The sequence below is a fragment of the Balaenoptera ricei genome, chromosome 2 (assembly GCF_028023285.1).
Source record: "Balaenoptera ricei isolate mBalRic1 chromosome 2, mBalRic1.hap2, whole genome shotgun sequence".
NCBI classification, from domain to species: Eukaryota; Metazoa; Chordata; class Mammalia; order Artiodactyla; family Balaenopteridae; genus Balaenoptera; species Balaenoptera ricei.
In genome coordinates this window covers 37558579-37583812 of record NC_082640.1, presented here as the reverse complement: position 1 = coordinate 37583812, position 25234 = coordinate 37558579, and the positions used below count along the sequence as shown (strand labels likewise).

The following is a 25234-nucleotide window of genomic DNA, read 5'->3' as shown; positions in this document are numbered from 1 at the left end:
GCCCAAACCATAATTATTGAATACTATAAAATCTAGCGATATTTAAAAATGGTCTGTGTTAGGGAGAAACTAAAAAGAAAAAGAAAAAGGCTGAATGAAAGTACCTTCGGGATTGACCCCTGCCCCAGCCAGGACGAGCTCCCAGGAGGCCACACACTGTGCAGGGCACAGCAACTCAGGCCGAGGCAAAGCCCCTCCCTGGGTCTGAGTCTCCTCAACATGATAGCTAGATCTGTGAATTGCTACGGTTCCTTTCAGCATCAGTGACTCTACAATTCCATGGCTAGAGTGTCATCACAAGTCTTCTACCACTTGTTCAAACAGGTCCTCTGCTGAGGCCTGACAGTTAAATAAGGCAGCCAGCACCAGCCTCTAGGGCTTGGGACGGTGCCAGGCTCTCCTAGCTGCTGAGCACACCGGAGGTCAGAGAAGTGCAGTACCGAGTCTGTTTGGTGTGGGTTCCACGCACAGAAGAGGCCTGACTGAGGCAGTTCCTGCTCCGAGGAAGAGGCAGGCCCCGGCGACCACTCACCTGCTGAGTAAAGGCTGGGCCTGGCCTCATGGACTGCTGGTCAAAGCTCACATCTGGGAAGAAGTTGGTCAAAGATGAGCCCTTCGGGAAAGAAGGAGGGGACCATTTAGCTTGGAACTCGGGGCGACCTAAGCGTTCCCTCCTCCTGGTGTTCCCGGTGGGACTCACCTGGGCTGTGAGGAGCTGGAAGTCGGACTGGGGCAGCGATGGGGCCGCCTGGGGCTGCTGAGCAGCGGTCTCCTGGGCATGGGGCTGCTGCAGCAGAGGCTGGGGGAGGTCCTGGGGCGTGGGGTAAGGGGGCGGGGGTGACACTTGGGCTTGAGCTTCTGTGGGCAGGAAGGAGAGCGGGCTTCGATCTGAGGACGCCATCTGAAAAACAAAGCCACCAACTACTTCGCTTCTGAGTTTCTAGTAGTAAGTCCTTTATGATTAGGAAATGTCAAAGTGAGGAAAAACCCTGAGATTTTCCTCACCCTGATAGTCTATACTATGCTCTGAGAAGCCCAGTTCTGTTCCTTCAAAGTATATCTCAAATCTCACTTCCCCACAAAACATTTTCCATTCACCAACGATTTCTATTGTCTTAAAAAACAAACAAAACAAAACCCAGCCAATTTAACCAGTTTCATCTCAGTTTTCTCAGTGAAAATCATGTTTGTTTTTTCACAGCCAAAACTTCTGGTTAAAAATGGAAGACTGAAAAAAGCATTTAGCTCTGCTGTCTCCCAAAACTCTCCTAAAACCCCTAAAACAACATTAAACAACCATAAACATTAATAAACAACACTAAAACATAAACAACATGAAAGGATAAGTAACAACACGAGGACAAAGATAATGAGAAAGAAGGAAATGGCAACAAAATTTGGAAAACGAAAAGCAGATGGACAAGTAGTAGCTGGCTGAGCAGAGCTGAGAAAGCCAAGTGCTAAGCTGGCAGCGGGGAAAGTCAAGAGACACTCTGGTTTATATCACAGAATCCCTAAAGGGGTCTGGAACTGGGGCAGCAGGCAGCAGCGGGTGAAGATGGAGCTAAACCTGGAGGAGCTCGTGGGCAGCAGTTAGGCTCCAGAGCCCTTGCATGGCGGGAGACTGAGGGCTGTGCTCTGGAGAGAGTACAGCTCAGGGTCTCTGGATGGGGTGCACCAGACCCTAGAAGGCAAGGCACTCCTGAAAACACAGGGCTTATGAGAAAGCCCAGTATCGCATCTTGAGTCCTCCACCTCTCTTTCCCAACTCAGCTCTCAGAGTGCTGGGATCTAGGCACATGCCAGGAGCAAGATTGGGATAGCATCCTTTGGGGATCTGACCAGGCTGGGAGAAAATCCAACTTATGACACCAGAGGTTCCCCAAGGAAATGGCTGAGCTAGATCACTCTACCATGAAGACCATACTCAACAAGCCCACCCACCTACACAGAGCTTCCAATCAGTTTTTGTGTGTGTGTGTCCTGTTCATAAACACGAGCAGGGTGCCAAGGATCACCAGACCATGAGGAAAGCATGTGAATGAAAGTCAGAGACCCAAGGAGACAAACTGAGAAAAGAAACTTGGAGAAGTCTATGTAGGAAGAAGTAGTCATGAAAAACAACATTATCATTATAATATTTAGAGCTATTAAAAAATCCTTATCTGTTAGAAATACATATTAAACTATTTGTAATATGTACTTCTATATACATTTTTTTAAAGTAGGGATATGGAGGACTTCCCTGGTGGTCCAGTGGTTAAGACTCCGCACTTCCAATGCAAGGGGCGTGGGTTCAATCCCTGGTCGGGGAACTTAGACTCCACGTGCTGTGCGGCACAGCCAAAAAATATATACATATAAAAAAAAAAGTAGGGATATGGATAAAACAAGATTATAAAAATGTTGATGATTGTTGAGGCTAGATGATGGGCATAGAGGATTCATTATATTATGTTCTCTACTTCTACGCAATTTGGAAAATTCGTATTACAAAAAATAAAAATAAAAGAAACCGGAATAAAAATTACCACTAAAAACCTCAAAGAGATCAAAGATGATATGGCGTCCATGGAATAAGTATGACACTATAAAAAAGGAACATTCAGAGAAGAAGAAGAAAAAAATTCTTGGCAATTTAAAAGTATGAGAGCAGACATGAAAACCTCAACATAAGGGTGGAAAATAATGGTGAGAAACTCTTCCAGAAAGAAGAGAAAAAAGACAGAGAGAGAAAAGAGGAGAGAAAAAATAAGGACGTTAGAGGAAAAGCACAGGACATCCAACATTCATACATTCAAGAGAAAACAGAGAAAACTGAAGAGAAGAAATTGTTGAAGAAATAATTAAGGAAAATTTCCCAGAAATGAAGGTAATGAGTTTCCAGATTGAAGAAACCCACCAAAGAGCCAGACTCATATCAAGCCACATTATCTTGAAGTTTCAGAACACTAGGGACAAAAAGAAGATCCCACAAGCCTCCTGAGGGGAAAAAAAAGGAGATTTAATTCAAAGTATTAAGAATCAGAATGGCATTGGATTTCTCAATAGTAACTCAAGAAACTAAAAGGCAATGGATTAATACCTTCAAAATTTCAAGAGAAAATTATTTCAAATTTGAATTCTATGCCTAGCCAATTATTAGTTAAATGGTGGGCAGAATGAAGACACGGTGAAGTCACGCCAGGTCACATGTACTCTTTCTTGTAAAGCTACTAGAGGATTCATTTTTAACTGTATTGAGAGGAGATCTACCCAACTCTGAGAATTTGGGATTGAATAAGTAATACATACAGAGAAAAAAGTAAGACATTTATTAACTCCCAGGAGAAAAAGATGTTCATTTTGTCATTTCATAGTAAACTATGGTTCAACTCTGATTGCATTATTATAACCATGAAAACACTAAACACTGAGTATTGCTCTAATCAAAACTATAATAAACCACATTGTGAAGATGAGGAGGGTGAGTAGGAAATATGTGTGGGGAGTGGGGAGTGAGGGGATTGGGGGAGTTGAAAGAGAACTAACCCCTAATCTTGCATGGTAGGATGTCATTAGATAGTACCTAACACTAAAAATCTAGAACAAAATAAGCATGAAATAATGCTGATATACCAAAGAGAGTAGCTAAAATGGTCAAAAGTAGCCATCTCCAGGCAGTGAGAAATATGGCTAGTCGGGGAGGGAGGGGAAGACAACTGTAATTTCACAACAAGCCCTTTAGAAGTATTTGACTTTTTAAATTATGTGCACGAATAACATTGATTTTTTAAAAAAATATTTTAAAATATTTTAAAATATTAAGCAAACAAAAAATGAAAATATCTTTAAAAGAATGCTTTTTATCTCTCCTTAAAATGTAACTAGAAAGCAGGAGTAATATTTTTATATCCTATAAAATAATCTTGCAAAATAGAATTAAAGGCAATCCAATAACATGAAAATAACCATTAAAAAAACAATTATGAAATACCCTCTTACCCTCTCCCGAAAGGGATTACTCATATAATAAAGATCCCGTAGCTACTAATTGGTAAAGAGTGACTAAAAACTGGACCTGCTAACTCCTTCCACTGTGCTCTGTCAACTCTTTCTTGCTAAATCATTACTCATTTATAGTGAAGTGGTGAGTAAGTGATGCTATAATGTATCTAGGGAGTGACCAACAGGTTAAAAACATATTCATTCATGACGGTAGTAAGAGCCACCCTAAGAACTTAGAATAGAAACAAAGTCAACAAGTCAAAATATGACCTTCCCACCCTAAATTTCTGTAACAGGCTTGTGACCTCAAAATGTGCCTCTTTCTAAACAGATTTATTTGGGTCCTTTTACAGAGATATGATCCTATTGTACCTAGTATTTCATCAACAATAGAAGTATTGTTGATGAAATCTGTTGTTGTAATTAGGGAAGAGGTCTAACCCAGTATCAAAGCTTCAGGAAGGTATTTAAATGTCTTCCTTGGCCTTCCTCTGTGGCTCAAAGTGCTCATAGAGTCAATTATTGATCTTCCATACCAAATTTAAAATCCCGACCTGTCTTTCCTTAGCTATTTCAGACATGCCTGGATTGCACCCTCTACACCTGACCCTTTCCTCCAGCTCCAACTTCACCAGAGTACTGCAAACTGTTCAGCATTTGCTTAAGAGCAATCAACACAACAAATCTGCTGTTGGAAAATCATTAGTGCATTCTGAACCATTTGATTTCGCACAGAACTGAGAACTGACTGCATTTCAGACCTCACAGTGCTCGGTGTGAGGACCTAATCCAATTCCTAACTGCTTCAGTCTGTTTCGCTGTTCGTTTGCTTTTACCTGCGAGGCAGGATACGGCTTCAGTGGGCTGGTTGAAGAGAGCTGTCTGCTGAAACTTTGATGTGCTTCGGGGCCAGGAGAAAGCGTGAGAGGGCTGACGGGAGGCTGCCTACGCCGAGAGGGGCCGCTCAGGTTTGTGGTGGAAAGAGACGGGTTGCTAAGGGAGAAGAGACGGAGCGAAGGGTGAAGCGCAGAGGCGTTGGGAGCAGATGCCTGTGGGCGGCTGTTTAGGGAAGAGGAAAGCGCTGTCTTATTGAGCGTGGCCTGGATGGAGGGGTTGCTTCGAGAACTCTGCAGACCTAGAAGACAACACATTCACAAGTTACTTGTCACAATTTCAGACCAAATCTTCTGTTTTCCAAAGATTAAAGAAAACTCGACTTCCTACTACTTGTATTTGATGATGATTCTGTATGAGAAGGAGCTCTGGGCAACTCTCCTACTGAAAATGGTACCAACGGCAAAGAAAAGGTACACTAAGACTGAGAGGGACGAGGCCATCAAGATGAGAATGGCTTTTTCTCAAGAAGAAGACTGTGTAAACCACACTGGGAGAGCTGGACTAGGTAAGCGGGGTGGGGGCAGCAGAGGCGAATGTTCAGTGTACTCTGTTCCCACCCAAGGAACAGACCCCAGGGCTGGACAACCAATTCCGCGCAGGGCCCCTGGAAGCCTCTGTCCCAGGCGCACAGCCAGGACCCTCAGCTGCCTTCACTGAGACTCGTGGCTCTCGGGGAGCTGCCTCACTGGGCCCGGCCCTTTAAACACCCTGAGCACAGCAGCTATGGGACACTCTCCCAGGTCTCCTGCCCCAGGGCTCCTTTCTCTTTGTTTTTCTGGCTCCTGAGAAGTTGTTCATCACGGTCTAATCCAATTCAGGGAAAAGGAAGCTTTTGTTGGTGCTTTGTTTTATTTGAAGGGGAGGGGTGTGAATTTTAGCAAGAGAAAGAGAGTTTGGGAAAGGCATTTCCATGACACATGCTGCAAGGGCACAAGCTCCAGAAGGCCAGGGACCCTGTCCTATGCCCTGCTGACTCTTTGGCACCTGGCCTGGGGCCTGACAGAGTGGCTTCACTCCATAAATGAATGCTGCTGCTGTGCATCTCAGCGGGCGATTCCCATTTTTCAGAGCTCGGCCTACTATTCCTGTACCAGCAGCTGGGGTGAGCAGAACTGGCTGTTGTTTCATGTCGGTAAAAAGTTAAGTATTAGATTAAAATTATGGAAATGAAGAAATGACAAAATAAAGCATTTTTAGCTGGCAAGTGATTTTTAAAAGGTAGGAACGATGTCTCTTCGACCGCTCAACTCCCCATGGAAAGGTCAGAGATGCAGCTGGCTCAGATAAGAATTAAAATTAGAGCTAAAGATATGCATTTAGACTTTTTAAAAACCCACCCATTCAGAAAGAAAGCACACACATCTTAAAAAATGTATGTGCAACCTTGCGTACCATGCATTTTTAAGGAGCGCATAGAAACTATAAAAACTTAAGCACTGGTTCTGACATATTCTGGACAAAATAATGCTTGTTTGAGGAAAATAAGAGCCAGCAATTAAACACAGGATTTTCAGCTGAAGCAGTGTCAAAGGCTGTACTGGAGAATGCCAGCTTCCCCAAAACCCAAGGGAGCTAAGTGCCAATGCTGCTTTACTCATGTGACCTTGGATGTCCTTGTTCAGAGACTTCACCAAGGTCACATAAGTAAAGCAGCAATATAATAAAATGACTCCAAAGACCCCAAAATAAAGATGGTCTCTGGGGCTTCCCTGGTGGCACAGTGGTTAAGAATACACCTGCCATTGTAGGGGACACGGGTTCGAGCCCTGGTCCGGGAAGATACCACATGCCACGGAGCGGCTAAGCCCGTGCGCCACAACTACTGAAACCTGTGTGCCTAGAGCCCGTGCTCCACAAGAGAAGCCACCGCAATGAGAAGCCCACACACCGCAGAGAAGAGTAGCCCCCGCTCGCCGCAACTAGAGGAAAACCCACGCGCAGCAATGAAGACCCAAATGCAGCCAAAAAAAACAACAAAAAAAGATGGTCTCTGAAATCAATTCTTCAAACCTAAAATTATGTAGCACAATGGCAGCATTGCTGTAATCATCAGAGAACCTTCCAGGTGACCACACTGACAGACCATCACTGAGGATCCTTTCTAAAGGAAATGGTCTACACCATCATTCCTAGACCCCTTACGGCCAGGGGCTGTAATACCTGTCCTAGACATTGACAAGAGTGTCCGTCAGGGTTCAAGCAAAAGTAGTCATGTTTCAACATGTGGTCTGAGCTGCAGGCACTCAAACTCATACAGTAACAGCCAAGTCACATTTTGGGTAGCTTTTTAGTACAGTTAGATGCTACATCTTTCAGCACTTCTGAACCAATAATTTTGAACTGTGGTAGATTTCTATTTAATATACATATCTATTAAGTATAAACATTTTCCTTGTATCCATTGTAAATTTTCTAAAATTCAAGATATTCTCTTTTGATATCCAATGGGAAGTTGGAGGGATCTAGAGAGATATTTGCAATGATTAAAGATCATCATATGTTGATAAGAGCTACAAACATTGTTCAGCTAACACAGAATAGAATGGACACTTACTCCTTGACTCTCAAATCTTATTCTCCAAGTCCCCGGGACACACAGGCTGGTGAAGACAATAAAGAATGAGGTTTCACAGAGCTCTCCAGAGCTCATCAAATCCAGCAGAAATAGAACCACCAAAGTGAAATGTCAGCAGGGTTGAGAGCTACAAGAGCTAGTGAGTTATTATCTCTAACTCATATGCAGTCATTCTCATTCTATGATTTACTAACATGCCACCTGGCCAGGGACCACCTATGGTTAAGCCACCAGGGCACACAGACAAGGTCCTTATGGAGTGGGGAATACTTACCAGAAGAGCTTCTTATGCCCAGGTGAGTCATGGCAGCGGGAAGGTTGCCCACACTGTTCCCCACACTCATACTACCAAAGAGGTGGTCACTGGTGTCCAGGGAGGTGGGCAGGGGCGCTGAGTAGTGGAGGTTGGTTAGATCTGGCAATGACCCCCCAGTGTTCAGGGTTCCCAGAAAGGGTGAGAGGCCCATGTTTTGACCACTGTGTGGAAAAGCGCTGAAAAAAGAAAGATAAGTATTACTTTTTAAAATGCATTCCGCTGCTCTGGGGAATAGGACATGTATGATACTTTTCCTTGTTCAATAAAAGCAGTTGGCACCAAAGATCTAAGTCCTCATGTAGACTCTGCCTCTCCCTTGTTCTGAAAACTTGCATCCTTGGCTTAACCTCTCTGAAGTGCGATTTGCTTACCTGGTATGTTGGACTAAGGATGCCCACGTTACAGGAATATTTTCCGAGATAAGAGTAGATTATTGATGCAAAAGTACTTTGAAAATTATAAAGCACTATATAAAATGTGAGGCACTGCTTTGTATTTATTCAGTTCCTCTTGCTACATTGCTAAATTATCTTTCCTACCAAAAAAAGTATCTCTGTATCAACCAGATGCCTTCCAAGATATATTTTTTTAATTACAGTTTTCATAAACTTTAAAGTGAGAAAGAGATGTGACCATTCCTTTGTCAGAATCTGTTGGGTGGTCACTCTGTGCCCAGGCACTGGGCTAAGTGCTGGAGGTGGGATGATGAATGAGCAGAGTGTGTGCAGGTCTGGAGCAAGAGTACAAATGGAGGCCTAGTACACCATCTAGTTTAAATTTTTTAAAGTTATAAATCAATAAATCTTTAAATTAATTATGTTCTATGTTTCTGTCTTGACAAATTGTACCTTTGTAATAGCCTGGAAGGCCAGATTCAAGTTTAGAATTCTCCGACTCCTTGGAGCTCCACACTAGAACGTGCAGAGAGGCAGCCCCGACCCTCAGTCCACGCCACTGTCTCTCCCCCCAGCCCTGTTCTGCACTGCGGGGCATGCTTATGGATATCCCAAACTAGGGGCCAGCTCTGGCCAAGCTCCACATCCCCTGTGGCTCCTTGGACTCCTTACTCCACGGGAGCAGAGACCTCTGAAGTGTGGGCCCAGGGAGGGGCCGCGTGGCCCCGGGCTGAGGGGGCACTGCTCTTAGAGCTCACGGGCAGGCCGGAGACAGACCGGTAAGGCAAGCGATTGCAGTACGGCAGGAAGCTTGCTGGGCCAGGTCTGATACAAGTGACGCTGGGAACGCAGAAGCAGGAGCTGTGGTTGTGAGGATGGGTGGGGAAGGGAAGCCTTGACCAAGCACATGACCCTGTGCACATGGAACTGCAAGCAGCGCAGCATGGCCAAGGCGTTGGGGCAGAGTGGGGAACAGGGGACAGGAGATGAGGTGGGGGAGGCAGGTAAGGGAGAAAACAAGGGCACGATGACATGCTGCTCTGAAGAGTCTGGGTCAGGGACGGCAGGAGACAGGGAGCCCAGGATTAAGCTGGAGCATCAGAATCACATTTTAGAAATGCCACTGTGGTTGCAGCGTGGAGGATGGCTTAAGGGGGCAGAAAGAGAGGCGCGGGGAACCAGTCAGAAGCACCTGTGTGGTTCAGGTCTGATCTAGGAAGAGAACAGAGAGGCTGAAGAGGAGGAGAATGGTTGGAGGAAGTGCCGTTAGCCAGGAATGGGACGGCGGGGAGAGATAATGAATTCGATTGAGGACACCGGACGCAATACAGCACACACCAGCAGAGCGCCTCCCAGGTGCCAGCCACTGGCATTAGGGCCTCAAGAGACTCGGACAGAGCAGGGAGAAAGAGCCATAAAGAAAACAACTTGCAACATAATACCATTCAGTAGTGCAGTAAGTCCCCTACATACGAACGAGTTCCGCCCTGAGAGCGCATTCATAAGTCCAATTTGTTTGTAAGTCCAACAAAGTTAGCCTAGATACCCAACTACCACAACTGGCTATATACCACTGCTTTTACGCTTGCTTCCGGACATGCTGGGCTTGAAATAAAGACACTGTAGTACTGTACTCTATACAGTACTGTACAGTAAAGAACACAAAAGCACAACCACTTGTAGAGGATGCACACACGTGACCGTGTACACCAGATACGTGAACTAACTTACGTGATTGGACATGTGAACGTACATTCACATCTTTGAGAGTTTGCAACTTGAAGGTTCGTGTGTAGGGGACTTACTGTACAGTGACAGAACCTGATGGTATAAGGTATGGAGGGAATGACCAGCAGGCTGGAGGGGGCTTCCTGGAGGACGTCTGAACTGAGTTGGAAGGCTCGAGAATTCAGATGCTCTAAACAGGAAAATCATTTCAGGTAGAGTTCCCAGCACAGGCACATGACTATGTTGTATGCCCTAGGAACTTAGCTGCCACAGGAAGGTCAAGTTTAGGAGGGGTGGATATGATGGGAGGTGGGCCTGGAGGAGGAGGCAGAAAGCACATGAGGCTTAAACTGACGCGTTGCTGACAAGAAGCCAGTGGAAGGTTGAGAGCAGGGAAAAGACATAATCATTCTTAGGACAGACTTGGGGGAGGGAGGACAGGGTGTGAGAAGCAGAGCCTGGAGGCAGAGAGGTGAGTTATGCTGCTGCTGAGAAGTCAAACAAGACATAATGAGAGCATGCAGGTGGAGAGACAGGGAGGGGTTCGGGAGATATTTAAGGAAGTACTCAAGAATGACTCCCGATTTTCTGCCATGGGGACTGGTGGAACCACCCCTACGAGGACAGGGAACACAGAGGCACACCAGTAGACTGGGCATGAGGGTAGGTGGTGGGGTCAGACAACGAATTCTGTTTTAGACACTGAGTTTCTGTAATACGGGAGGACATGTCATGGGTTGTGTCCTGAGGACAGCTCCATCGGAACAGTGAGGGTGGAAGCCCGGCCACAGTGGGCTGAGGAACAGACAAGCAGTGAGGGGGCCTCGAGAGTCAATACTCTTTCAGAAAGTGTGGCTGAGAATTCTGGAAATGAGAAGGAAGTAACTAAAAGGGAATGCAGGGTCACGGAAGGACTTTTTAGTGCAGAATCCTTAACTATATTTAAACGCAGAGAGAAAACCTTGTAGAGAGGGAAAGGCTGAAAACATAGAAGAGGGAAGGATAAGCAGGAGAGAGAGGCCTCAGGAAGGGTCAAGGACATGGGTGAGGCTATCAGTCTTGAACAGAGGGACACCTGTGTCCTTAACACTAGAAACAAAAAAGGATGGCGAGGGGGGAAGTAGGGGCGGGAGGGAAGCTGAGCATTCATTCCTGATGGTCTCTCTTTTCTTAGTAAAAGTAGGACTGGGATAACTATGGAGGCTTGAAAGAAATGGGGAAGCAGGAAAGGTGTCCGATTTGATGGATGAGGAAGAAGGATGATTTTGGTTGTAGAAAAACTGAATGTGATACTTTGTCTCTCGGATGGCTGGTTAAAGTGTTAAGGCCAAGGACTAGGAAATAAAACTTGAGAACCCAGAGCTGCTTGCTATGAGGGCAGATGGGCTCTCTGACTGAGAGAAGAAAGCTCCATGGGTGCTTAGGTCGGAATGAAGGCAGGCGGAGGCGGGGGGAAGGCTGAACAGCATCTGGTGGCACAGAGCAAGGATGGAGAAGGTAATTGTGACAAACAAGACCCAGGTCATCAGTGACATTCAAAGCAATTTCTCTCCAGTTGAGAGGAATACAAGTTATAACTTTCCAAATATAGTTGCGACCTGCTGGAGTCATCTCTTGGATCTGATATAAGGCAGATTATGCTCTCCCTGGTTCAAAACCCTCTGATGATTCTGACCTTACTCTGAGTCAGGCTACACCAGCCTCCATACTCTGCAGGCATGCTCCCGCCTCAGGGTCTTTGCACTCAGGGTCTTGCTGTTCCCTCTGCCCTTCCCTCCCCTTCATCCAGGTTCTGGTGACATATCGTCTTATCAGAAAGGCTCTCCCAGACACCTATCATTGCCTCTCCCCTTACTGTGCTTTTCTTCACTGCATTTACCAACACATGACATATATTTATTTGCTTAATTGTTTTTGCCTATTTTGCTCCACTAGAGCATTAGCTCCTTGAAAGCAGAGACTTGATCTGTTTTGTTCACTGCTCTACCCCAGTGCCTAGAATTAGGGGGTCAATCAATACCTGAATGAATAGGAGTCACTGAATAGAATTCTATCTCTAACATAAGAACAAGAAAGCAACTTTCCTTATCTAAGAAACAGCTCCTTCAAGATTCTCGGGGGTGGGGACAAGGGGTTTAAAGTACTGTAGCCCCCTTCTGAAATGTAGGCCTTCTGGGCCTCCATCACTCATTTGTCTGAGGATTGAGCCAAAATGAGCTCTTGAGAAGAATCTCAGCCCTATCTGTGGGGACATCCTACATCTCTAGGGGTGCTGGTCTTCTCTCCAGGCATGCGTCCTGGCTGGCTTTTTGAATTTCCGATCATCTCGGCTCAGCAGGCTGTTAATTACATGCGTTCATATTTAATTAGCCAAAAAGAATGCCTGCACTCCAGCTACTGAGTATGGAGTGCCCTGAACTCACTGCAGTTAGATACCCAGAGAAGGCTTTACTGGGGGGAATGATAAATAGGATGGCCTGATGTAGATTTAGTTCCTCTGCAGACCCTCTGAAATGCGTGCTTGCACTCAGCTAGATCAGGCAAGGGTCCTGATTTCAAACCACATGATCTTGGCCCCGGAAAGAGTTGCTGCTTCTGAGCGGGTTTTGGTTCCAAGCCCGCGGGGCAGCCCTGAGGGATGCTGTGGTCAACAGCCCCAGGTGGCTCCCCCGGTGCTCTCAGGACACCGTTGTGCATCCCAAGGGCTCGGTCCTCTCTGCGGAAGACCCGCGCGAGAGTCACCCAGCGTCTGTGTCACTCGAGTGATGGCACTGATGGGCTCTTTCTTCACGTCTTCACGGTGTCTTTCAACGTGTGGGTTTCCTTAACTGTCGTCTCCGTGTTCTTCCTTGGTCCCAATTTCCTCAAGAACATCTTAATCTTTTAGTACTACACATATTTTTGAAAGCTGTCTCAAATCTTTCAGGGAGTAAAGTTGTATACTCCTAAATACGTTAATTAATTGTTCCATAGAAATTCTTTTTATATTGCAAATTTTCCTATTTATGCATCTTCCATTAGTTTAAAAAAATTGTGGTAAAACATAGATAACATAAAATTTATCCCTTTTAAGCGTACGGTTCTGTGGCATTCAGTACATTCGTACAAACTCTCTTAGTTAACTTCTGTGTCAGCAAGTTGCCAGGGGCCCACAGCTGCCAAAGGTGCGAGGCTGGTGGGCCCCTCTCAATGCGGGCATGCTTCTGCTTCTACCCGTGGAGTTGTGTGTTTACTGAGAGTCAGCTGTGTTATTCTCTAATATATTTATGGCGGTTTTATTTGTTATTGCAATTATGTAACATAATTACTTTAAATGAAATATGAGTACCAAAAGGGAGCTGTTGTTTTTGTGAAAATTCAGTTGACTTTCAACTTATGTATAACAAGTGAAATTTCTCAAGAGTTCTCTGATGAAGCAGTAACACTTTCCTTTTGGGAAAACCTTCAGGATGGCCTCCGAGCCAAGAACTGAAAGAACATTACTTACCTGCCACCTCTGACATCACAGGATCGAGGGCGCCCTGACAGGGACTGGATCTGGGGAGAGACACAGAAAGCTGGGCTTACTCATTGTCAAGCCAAATTCAAGTTTTTAAAAAGTGTCTTTGCCGGTATCTTGGGACTCTAGTCAGTGCAAGTGAGAGTCAGCACATATAAACAGCATCCCCACAAAACAGCCATTTAAGCTTTGACTAGACTTTTCCAGGCATAACGGAGGCATAATATTAACAAATTTTCTTAATTTGATGCTTTCTTAATTTATCTTCTAGATGAATATTATTTTCTTATAAAAGGCCAATATTTTTCATACAGAGCTTTTAAATAAACATTCATTTTCCAGTTGGCCTGAGAGGAAAAGAAGAAAAAAGAAAAATAAAACAGGGTGAAGAAAGAGGAAATTAATGTCAGAAGAAAAAAAATATTTCAACAGGAATCTAAATTCCAGGATGGGGGGGGATTTTCATTTTGTTTTTTGCTGTATCCCTGCACCCAGGATGCCTGGCAACAGGTGCCATATATATATATATAAAATGAATAAACCTATTGACTCAACTCTTTGCCCAGAAATGATTTATGGAGAACTGCAAATCCATAAGAACTAAGAGAGATGAGGGGAATTCCCTGGTGGTCCAGTGGTTAGGACTCGGCGCTTTCACTACCATGGTCCTGGGTTCAGCCCCTGGTCAGGGAACTAAGATCCTGCAAGCCGTGTGGTGTGGCAAAAAAAGCACTAAAAGAGGAGACGAACACCTCTTCCCAGAGAGAGCACCTCTTCTCTGGTACTTGGGGAAGAGTGGATGCCACTGCCCCCTTTGTGGGGAAGACACAGTTGTCCTCTGATAAAAGCCTCCAAAACCATCTGAGCCTCCATAGCCAAAGACAGTGGGCTGCTTCTCCTATGTTTAAGTATGTGAATTTTAAATCTCCTTTTCTCCCCAAAAGACTAAACATCAAAACATCTTGCTTTTACAAAAGACCATTCAAGCCCACCCTAATGCTAATGATGACTTTGGTAGACTTGGCAGAAGAAACTAGAACTGACTAAAGGAAGCCTGATCAGGCGGCGATGGTCAAGCATGAGACAATACAAGCAACTGCAAAAGCACATCTCAGGGCCAGGGCAGACGCACTGCTTTCTTTCAAAGGCAATGGCTTCTCTATGGGAAGAAAGGCCAACTCAGGTACTGCTGCTAGGACCTCCCTCTCTTCCACAGCAGGTGAGTTTACAGAGAGAGCCATGGTGGAGACAGGGACAAGTACTCAAAGGCTCTTAGAAACCATTTAACAGAGGACTTCCTTTCTGACTTCTGGAGGACTCGGGTCAAATGGCCTTGATTAAAGAAAGTAATATCTGGTAAACCAGCAATTCTGGACAGAAGCTGGTGACTGGCAGGCGGTGTTGGCTACAAAACAGAAAAATCTGCCTGTGACTTGTAACCAGGTTTCACTGCTTCTTGTAATACAAATGAGATGTGAGGGACCAATAGGTTTTTCTGAATGAGTAAATTCAGAAAATTAGGAAGGCAAGAGATCGCTGTACTAATTCATCAACACAACTATGATAATTTTTATTTGAACCATCATTCCCTAGTACATTCTTCCTATCTCTGTTCCCAGACATCCGCTCTGCCTTTTTCCCCAATTCCTCTTGTTTTCTCCTCAGCAGAATGTGACGATGACCTCTGAAGTACAAATATTCGGTGACAACAAACATAGCTGTCCACCCACCTCCTTGGTCTCCCACAGCTGTTTTGGCAGTGGCTTGGGAACGTTTAGCAGATTCTCTTCCTTCAATGGGCTGGGGAAAGACACAACTAAAGGGGAGAAGAAGCACATTCACTGTGTTAGAAGGAAGCCAACCCACCTTTGGCCAAACCAATTATCTTTGTAAAAATGATTGATTTAACACATACTTATTGACTGTCTACTAGGGAAGGTGTTTTGAGCGTTACTACAGGGGTTGCATAGGTGAGTAAGACATGAATTCAGCCCTTAAGGACTTTATACTCTAGTCAGGGGAAAGGACAAAATGTGAATACCCACGTCTGGAAGGAGAAGCCGGGGGAGGCGCCCAAGAGCGAAGGCTCAGTGTTGCTCAAGGGTAGACCAGGAAGAGCCCACACCGGCCTCTGGGGCTCGGCACTGGGGTGAGCCCTTTAGGGACACAGGAAATGAACATCCCCAGAGAGGGAGGAATAAGAACAAAGGCCTAGAGAGAGAGGAAGTGGTGGACGACTACTGAGCAGAGCTGCTCTTTTCAACTGGAGTGTAGGGAAAGTAAAGGAGAAGGGTAGGAAGGTCGAGGCCAGATCAGGAAGGGCCCTGCAAACTTGGCGAGGAGAGGATGGAAGAAAAGGGATGAGGTGAGACCCACAAAAATCCAGGAGAGAGGAAATGAGGAAGATAACAAAGAGAGAAGAGGAATATTACACGGCAGACATGGTGGCAGTAAAGCTACCTGGTCATAGGCTGGGAGTGGGGGATAAAGAGGAATTGAGAACCCAGAGGACTGAGGCTGGGCAGCTGAAGGGCCCTCTCCTGGCTCTTAAAGGCTGTAAAACAGCCTGGCTTTGTATCAAGGGACCAATCCAGGGCTTTCTGTTTTAACATTCTGCCAGGTAAAACAGGAGTGCTGAGCCATAAAAAAGGGAAAACTTCTTGTTCTCAGAGAGAGACAAGAAGACAAAGGGCCAACTCTCAGGAATTAAGGGATCTGATGTTAGGAAGGGGATTCGTTAGACAGACGGGTGACGCTCAGAACTACGAATGCTGTTAGGTTCTGGTGACCATGTAAGCTCCAGGGTGACTGTCATGACTGTCCTGTCTTAGCCCCACACAGGATGACAGACCCCAGAGAGAAGCCACTTCAAACAGACTGAAATTTCAGAGTAAATTCTGAGAATGAGGCAATGCTCTTTACAGGTGACCTACTCAGCACCATCACAACAGCAGTCATTTCTGCTCAAATATTCCAGGCTTTATCAATGATCCCAGGTGTGTGAATTAATCCTGATAGTCAAACGACTCTCTTTGGAAAAGCTTATTTTGTCCACCTTCTTGTTTTCTTCCTTTTCTTGGCTTCCTTGTTAACTTGTCTAACTGTCATCGTAAACTGCTTCAGAAATGTAAGTTCCATGATGGCAGGGCTTTTATTTTATGCACTGGTGGGCAGTGCTTAAAATAGTACCTGGTAAACACTGGCCCTACAGCCCTCTCTCAACAAACTGGAGGACAGGAATAATAGGTTTGAGAGCCTTTATAAAGTCATACAATGACTCAAGAATTTAAAAAATTTTTTTGTAATGTACCTCTAGATGATAGGAAAAGTTTCAAGGGCTGAGTGAGGTAGATTCATGACTCAAGCCTACTTCTTGTAAGAGTTTGGTCACAGGAGTATGGCTGGAGTGTATTCCAGCACTGTAAAGGGGATTGTTTCCTTAGAGTAGTTCATTGTTTTTAGTCTCTTCATATCCAAGACTGGTTGGGAATTCTTCAGAGAACTCACTGGGGGAATGCAAACAACCTTGAAGCCATTTCTTTATCTCTGTCCTAGTGGATTAGATATTTATTGCTGTTTCAACTTTCCATGGTTTTACTCATGGCCTAAAATGGCTTGCCCAGAAACGAGTATATAAGATGATGAAAGAGAATTGTGCCTCTGGCGCAAGATGCTCCTCATTTATCATATTCCCCACGAGTCCTGACAGCTGCAATACATAAACCTAATTTAGTTGTTCACTTCTAGATTATGAAAATTAAATTCCAGATTATAAAATTTTAGGGAAAAGAAAACAGTGCCTGGTACTGAATGAATAAATGAACTGTGTCAGACCCTCATTTGTCAATGGCTTCGAGAGTCATTTAGTAGCTCTCCAACATTACTTTTTTTTTAAATTTATTATATTTATTTATTTTTGGCTGCATTGGGTCTTCATTGCTGCACATGGGCTTTCTCTAGCTGCGGTGAGCAGGGGCTACTCTTTGTTGCGGTGCATGGGCTTCTCATTGCAGTGGCCTCTCTCATTGCGCAGCACGGGCTCTAGGCACGCGGGCTTCAGTAGTTGTGGCACGTGGGCTCAGTAGTTGTGGCTCACGGGCTCTAGAGCGCAGGCTCAGTAGTTGTGGCGCACAGGCTTAGCTGCTCCGCGGCATGTGGAATCTTCCCGGACCAGGGCTTGAATCCGTGTCCCCTGCATTGGCAGGCGGATTCCCAACTACTGTGCCACCAGGGAAGCCCTCCAACATTACTTTAATCAGCTTTATGAAACTCATTATCTTCTGCAAGATCTGCAATTTCATTCTGCAATCAGTTTGCATTTTCCTCACATTATTTATATCTGTCAATTACTGACTCACAAAACTTTCTAAACAGGCAGAGAAAGACAGCTGAGGAAGGAAGGATACTGGAACAACTAACGGCTTAAGTGACCAATTTATTAATATTTTCATGTGATTACAACTTTTGCTTCCCTGCACAACCTTGTGACTGTGGGACTGTGGGACTCAGGTGATGAGGAGCCTTGTAATCTAACCACACATTTCCTTTCTCGTGGCCTTGATCATGGCTAGCCTTAATTTTATAGAGCATCTCAGGAAAGTAAACCAATCAGCAGTTGTCAGGATTTTGGGAAGTCCTGAAAACATGAGTATTAACTAGTTCAGATGTTGAAAGAAGGTTATGAATACTAAAGTCAGTATCCCACTCAGCATAGGTAGGTGAAATCAATTCATACCTTCCCCATGTACGTCGTTCTCACCATCACAGAAACCTAGTGGGAAAAAAAAAGGAACACTTTTATGTGGTGCTTTCACCTTTATTTATTCATGAATTAGTAAGTCTTTCTGATTCAAAATAGAATTTTGAAAATTCCAAGGCAATTTCGGTACACTGATGGTCAAATCAGTATACATTAGCATTTATAATAAAATTAAAATAGATATGGCTAATTTAAGTCTAAAGTTGGTGCCTATCTACTTTTCTTTAAAATTATCTCCATCTTAAAATTTTTTACTGCCTCTGTCCTGAAAGAAGAACAATTTACAAAGTCTGAGAACCTCTAACCAAATCACAAAGAAAAGAAGTATATAGATCGAAACTCTCTTCCAAATGCTTTATTGTGGGGGGAAGGGGAGGTAACTAAAAAAGTCTACATCACTGTTTCACACTCACCATGCACGTCTAGAGAAACAAACTGGAAGTTCCATGCTGAGTACTGTTATTTATATTTCTAGCAAACAGTCATTTAAAAAAGAAACTTGGGACTTCCCTGGTGGTCCAGTGGTTAAGAATCCACCTTCCGATGCAGGGGATGCGGGTTTGATCCCTGGTTGGGGAACTAAGATCCCACATGCCGTGGAGCAACTAAGCCCGAGCGCCGCAGCTACTGTGCACGGGAGCCAGAACTAGAGACTGCGTGCTGCAAACTACAGGGCCCATGTGCTCTGAAGCCCGCGCGCCACAACGAAGATCCCGCATGCTGCAACTAAGACACCCCGACGCAGCCAAAAATTAAATAAATATTTTTTAAAAAGAAACTTATCTGGAGTCTCAGTCAATTTAAATAGTATATATGATAGCTATTCACAAAGTTTTAAAAATTTGACTTGTAATTACTCAGCCATAAAAAGAAATGAAATGGAGGTATTTGTAGTGAGGTGGATGGAGTTAGAGTCTGTCATACAGAGTGAAGTAAGCCAGAAAGAGAAAAACAAATACAGTATGCTAACACATATATATGGAATCTAAGGGAAAAAAAAAAAAGGTCATGAAGAACCTAGTGGTAAGACGGGAATAAAGACACAGACCTACTAGAGAATGGACTTGAGGATATGGGGAGGGGGAGGGTTAAGATGAGACAGGGTGAGAGAGTGGCATGGACATATATACACTACCAAATGTAAAATAGATAGCTAGTGGGAAGCAGCCGCATAGCACAGGGAGATCAGCTCGGTGCTTTGTGACCACTTAGAGGGGTGGGATAGGGAGGGTGGGAGGGAGGGAGATGCAAGAGGGAAGAGATATGGGAACATATGTATATGTATAACTGATTCACTTTGTTATACAGCAGAAACTAACACACCATTGTAAAGCAATTATACTCCAACAAAGATGTTTAAAAAAAAAAATTTGACTTGTAAGGAATTCTGATCCATAAAATATATTGCAGATGACAAGTAGAGTATATCCTATTGCTCTGAGCTAAAACCAAAGAATCGTGCCAAGAACGTAATACGTTAGCATTCTCTGTGGAGTAATCAAATATACCATATGAGTTTTCAGTATAAGATCAGGACAAATTTTTAAGTTTTAAGCCTTTAAATATAACTTACTTCAGGTTTAAATATGTTTCTGAATAAGCTTAACCTGTAAGTTAACCTGATTAGTCTATAAAACTTAAGCCAAATGTCTAATAACCATACATTGAACATAATGAAGTTCCTGCACTGACTGCTAGGTGTGGCCAGACGATACAGTGTAGGTGAGAAGATAGAACACGGAAGCAAGTTCTGTAACACAGGCAGAAGATGTAAAATTTCAGTGGCGCCCTGGGGCTGGGCAATACTGAGAACCCCCAGAAGCACTAAAGCTAAAAATTAAGAACACTCATAAAGACAGCATTTCTTTCAGGCCCACAGAACAGAATCCAAGTTAGTGATTTAAAACTCTGTTTAGTGCACATATAGACGATTTGGGTAAGCTTGCTAAAATGCAAGTTCATGGGCCCAAACTGCACAGATTTTGGTTCAGAAGCTGTGAGAATGGGCCTGGGAATCTACATTTTTTCACAATCAGCTCAGAGGACTTTACTGCAGATGGTCTCTTAAGAGAGACTTGGACTAGGCTGTAGCTTAGTCATGATCTAACACGCCTACTAAAGACAGGCAGTGCGAACAGAACACTAGGAGACAGGTGTGGAGAGACGAAAAGGTGTGGCTCTACAATCAGCACATCAGAAGGAGGGGGAGAAGCTTCTGATTCATAGTTTGGTTTCCCTGGGATGCTCATATTGGGAACTTGACCATTCAGATCACTTAAAAAGTGACAATTCTATTACAGATAAAAAATGAAGTTTGACACAGTAATCTGGTATAGTATGTTGAAGCATCTCTTTATCATTAAGGCACCAATCACTCTGGGTTTAATAAATAAGGCCAGTTTTCCATTTAAGTAGTAAGTCTGACCTGTCCCTGGAACAGACTCAACTGATGGCTACCTTGTGGAACTGCCTGAGTGGGGAGCAGACACCCCACATAATATCCTCGCAGACTGGGACAGAAAGAAAGCCTCGTGGAGGAGGTGGCGCCTGAGTTAGCCACTGAAGGACAATGACGAGGATGATAATAACAAGAGCCACCGTGACTGTTCTCTTATTACGTGCCAGGCACTTACATGGATGATCTCAGGTCATCCCCACAGCAACCCCATGAGGCTGGGGCTATTATCACCCCCAAGATCACACGCTAGGAAGTTTGAAGCAGAACTCCGGCCTGTGTGCCTTCAGAATGTCCAACTTGCTTCACCTGGAGGAGTTTAGACACTCAGGAATGAGGATGAAGGGGATGCCCCAGTGTAAAGACAGGAGGAGAAGGAAGAGGGGGAGGGTACAGCAGGGGCAGAGAATGGTGTAGTCTGGCTGGAGCTCAGGATGGGAGGAAGGGGAGATGAGGCTGGATTGAAGGTGTCTGTGAGTTATCTGGCTTGATGCAGGGAATAGAAGGTTTTGGTTAGAGAAGTGACATGATTATAGCTAAGCTTTAGAGAGATTGTTCTTGCAGCAGTGTGAGATGGATTGAAAGGAGAAAGCCTAAAGGCAGGGAGACCAATTGGAAAAACCACTGTAATAGTCCAGGCAAGAAGGAAGGAAGTAGGGTATTAATTGCCAGTGAGGACAGAAAAGAGGCGGCAGATCTGGGATACCCTGCAGGGAAAAGGAACACAACCCGGCTACTGAATGGGTGTGAGGGGTATGGGAATGAGAGTAATTAAAGACAACTAACTCCTGGTTTAGAGTTTAGGTAACTAGAAGGATGGTGGTGGCAATAACTGATATGTTAGCATCAAGCTAATGTATAACCAAAATATCCACGGCTGGATTTTTACTACTGGATAAAAAATATCATATGATACAACTATAAATAAAGGGATAAAAATAAAAAGGAACGAGTTGTGACTGGATATCTAGAAACAGAGGAAACTCATATCAGTTCCACAGGGCATGGAACAGCCATGACCAAGGCTGTGTCTGTGTTCCAAGAAACCTCGAAGTCTCGGAGCCACTGAGGGCTGACCTCCTAGTGTAATGGAGACCATGTTCCCTCTCCCCACTGCCACGCCTGACGAATCTAAAATAACTCCTAGCACAGCCTTGATTTGCTGAATAGAGGCAGAGGCAGGGGGTAGATCCCTTAACCAGAGTGTGTCCTTTAAGAAGCCTCTGGCTTCAGCCTCCCCATTCTGGGCCCTCCTGTCATCCGGGTGACACTCTTGCCCCGCTTTAGATCTGGGATGCTTTTGCCATCCCCCTCTTCCTCCTATCCGTGCAGTCAAGCTTCTTTCAGGGTTACTTGCATTTTAAACATTAAACGAAATTGAGTTATTTGTAGTGAGGTGGATGGACCTAGAGTCTGTCATACAGAGTGAAGTAAGTCAGAAAGAGAAAAACAAATACCGTATGCTAACACATATACATGGAATCTAAGAAAAAAAAAAAAAGGTCATGAAGAACCTAGGGGCAAGACAGGAATAAAGACACAGACTTACTAGAGAAGGGACCTGAGGATACGGGGAGGGGGAAGGGTAAGCTGTGACAAAGTGAGAGAGTGGCATGGACATATATACACTACCAAACGTAAAACAGATAGCTAGTGGGAAGCAGCCGCATAGCACAGGGAGATCAGCTCGGTGCTTTGTGACCACCTAGAGGGGTGGGATAGGGAGGGTGGGAGGGAGGGAGATGCAAGAGGGAAGAGATATGGGAACATATGTATATGTATAACTGATTCACTTTGTTATACAGCAGAAACTAACACACCATTGTAAAGCAATTATACTCCAATAAAGATGTTAAAAAAAAAAAAAAAAAAAAACTTTAACTGCGCTGGTCAAAGGTGTTGCCTCTGGCAAGGTCACTGAGGGGGGAGGCAGGCCTCTTTCCCTGGGGAGGAGCTCAGGGCTGTAGTTCTCAAAGCTGGTGACACTCAGCATCTACCACTCTGGGTGCAAAGACGACAACCCTCATGCCCTCTTCTGCCCGTAGCTCTAGACTGCCCCCTGAAAGGACAGGGACCACCACAGCCCCCTCCTCCACTCGCTGGTGAGGAGTGGAGGGGAGATAGGGACAGTCCTAGGCTATGCGACAGGGCAACGGGGCAAGTGTCACAGAGTGCCCTCATGCTTACCCATTGCGGGGTGTGTGTGTGGGTGTGGGTGTGTGCCTGTGAAATGGTAATTAAACTGCACATGCTGCCAGGGAAATGATCAATATTTCTCTTTATAAATTCTGGATAATTAAACAAGAAGAGAGAAATTATAAAAATCTTGTTTGGATGTATAAAAGTTTATTTCTAGCATTTACATCAACTGCTTACCATGGATGCCTAATTGCCGTGCAACTCAATAACCATTATGAAAATTACTAACTACGTATCAGTCTAATGGCTTTGTTTTCTTGGGACACAAACCTCTGCTCATGAATGTATCATAGTTTATTGTTTATGTAGTTAAGCTGTGAGCAGATGCTCCCTTATCATCTGGTCATTAAAAAAATAAATAAATAATGGGAACATTAACTGAGGTTACATCATTGCGCTCAGGAAAGATTCCCAGGGAAAGAGCAGTTACTGCTTCTGCTGTGGAGCCTAATTCTGGGCTTCAATTATATCTTCCCATCACTTTTTAAATCTTTACTTTATTTGGTTGGTCCAATAATAAGAAATACCTTTTGGAAAGCTAGTTGATATTTTTAAAGTCCAAAAGGAAAGAAAATGAAAAACTTTAATGAATGACAGGGGGAAAAGTACATGAAACTATTTAAAATAGCTCCCACCAACAAATATAATTCTCCAGAAATAATTCCTATCCTTGGAGACTTGAATAATATTTTAAACACACTGGCTTTCCCATGTAAACACATCCATATTTGGATGTGTTTCTGAGTTCTGCTATACTTGCAAGGCAACTTTGCAGAAGCAGGCACACAGCTCAGACATTCAAGCTGGAGGTCGGCCCACCTTCCACGGTTGAGAGATATTGGGGCCCAACGGTTTCTAACTGCTGATGTGAAAAGGAGTAACCCAGGAATTCTGCTCCAGGATTTCTTTCTTTCTGCTTTTTGTATTGCTCTGTCTACTAGGATCAACACTGACATTCTTCTGCTTTTCTTATTCATCCTCACTCACACCTTCTGACATTTCTCACCTCTTCCCTCAGAGGCTACATCACTCTTGGCATAAATACTTCACTCAATTAATCACTTTCTTTAGTTTTTTTTTTTTTCTCTCTGCATGCAGGCCTCAAGATCTTGTTACCTATGATTTCCTTGTTCTCTCTAGGCCTTTGGCCCTTTCTAGAGAAGCGTAAACTTTAAACAGAGGGTGACACGAATGAAGGAATGGCAGAGGCAGAAATGCAGCTCTTTTTTGAGGGTTCCAGGTTAAAGCCTATCAGTCTGGTTCCCTCCCAATCTGGGGAGACTAAGCGCTTGCTGCACTTTGTTTAGGCTTATACATGCCTATAGTCTACCTACAACCCTACCTATACGGAAGCTAAACTACTCCATCTTCCCGTATATCCTACCTCTCTAAGTGGTGAGCAGTGGACCCATATCCAATTCCAACGTAACTGCCAGCTTTACTCTCATATCCCCATGTGTGGAAACATAGCTAGACGGTCCTAACCAATTCTAAAAGAGCTCATACTTGACAAACTGTTCGGGTAAATGTGGCATCCCTGAATTTCACCAAGGGAACAAATGCAGCATTATTACAACAATACAGGGATTATTAAATCCCATCCCTACTATATGCAAGGAAATAAGACCCGGAATATTCTCCTCAGAAGGAAAAGAGACTATTTAGGGTTTAAACTACCTAAAAAGTAAAGAAAACTAGAAAAGCTAGCATTATCTTGGGCAAAGATTTATTTATTCCCATTTCAAGACCAAACACACAGCCCTATTTACGGACAAGAGTCAATGTGCATAAGGAATGGATAGTTCAGGACCATTGTTCCTACTAGATTATAAGCCCCAGAAAGGCAGGCTTGGTCTGTGTCTTAGTGAACCAGACTTGGTTCACGTGCAGGTTAGATTCAGCAACTAGAGTGTGCTCTGTACGCATAAGCCACTGAGTAATTTCTCCACCCTCTCCGTCACTGAGGACTCCTCTGTGCCAGGCACTGTGCGGAAGGTAAGACCATAAGACGCTGACTGTAAGAAATCTCCTGGGAGCAGAAGGAGAGAAGCACATCCACGAGAAAGGCAGTCAAGTGACACAGGTGCCGAGATGGCCATCTATAGGTAGGAGCTTAGGGATGTTAGAAGGACATGGGGAGTTCTGGGCTGGCAAAGGGAGGAAGGTCAAGGATGGCTCCACAGACGTGGGGACAAAGCTGAGGGCCCTGGTCAGGTGAGCCAGGAGTAAGTTAAGAGAGGAGGAGATGGGAAGAGGATGGAACATTAATAGAAACTGAAGTAGTTCACCCACTTGGGGGGAGGGGCTGGTGAGTGAGGAGAGAAGGGAGAGAGGTGGGCAAGGGCCATATCCTAGAGTTCGCGTCATTCCAAACTGAGAGATTTGGACTCTCTCTGAGAGGTGAGGGGGTGGCACTGAGATTTT

The 25234-nt window shown here is 44.4% G+C and overlaps 1 protein-coding gene across 4 annotated transcripts in view; it reads right to left on the bottom strand.

The window, feature by feature from the left end:
• Nucleotides 1–25234, bottom strand: part of CRTC3 (CREB regulated transcription coactivator 3) — a 109326-nt gene that overhangs the window by 5405 nt on the left and 78687 nt on the right. For 3 of the 4 annotated variants that reach the window (XR_009500735.1, XM_059912419.1, XM_059912420.1), the window contains exons 7-13: nucleotides 18133–18168; nucleotides 15128–15213; nucleotides 13386–13435; nucleotides 7734–7951; nucleotides 4824–5122; nucleotides 701–901; nucleotides 533–613 (exon numbers count right to left, since the gene is read on the bottom strand). Coding sequence is in view for 3 of the 4 variants with exons in the window: in XM_059912419.1 (XP_059768402.1) it covers nucleotides 533–613; nucleotides 701–901; nucleotides 4824–5122; nucleotides 7734–7951; nucleotides 13386–13435; nucleotides 15128–15213; nucleotides 18133–18168 (971 nt within the window). In the remaining variant the exon portion in view is untranslated. The remainder of the gene's footprint in view (nucleotides 1–532; nucleotides 614–700; nucleotides 902–4823; nucleotides 5123–7733; nucleotides 7952–13385; nucleotides 13436–15127; nucleotides 15214–18132; nucleotides 18169–25234) is intronic. The other variant, XM_059912421.1, reaches the window with a different exon arrangement.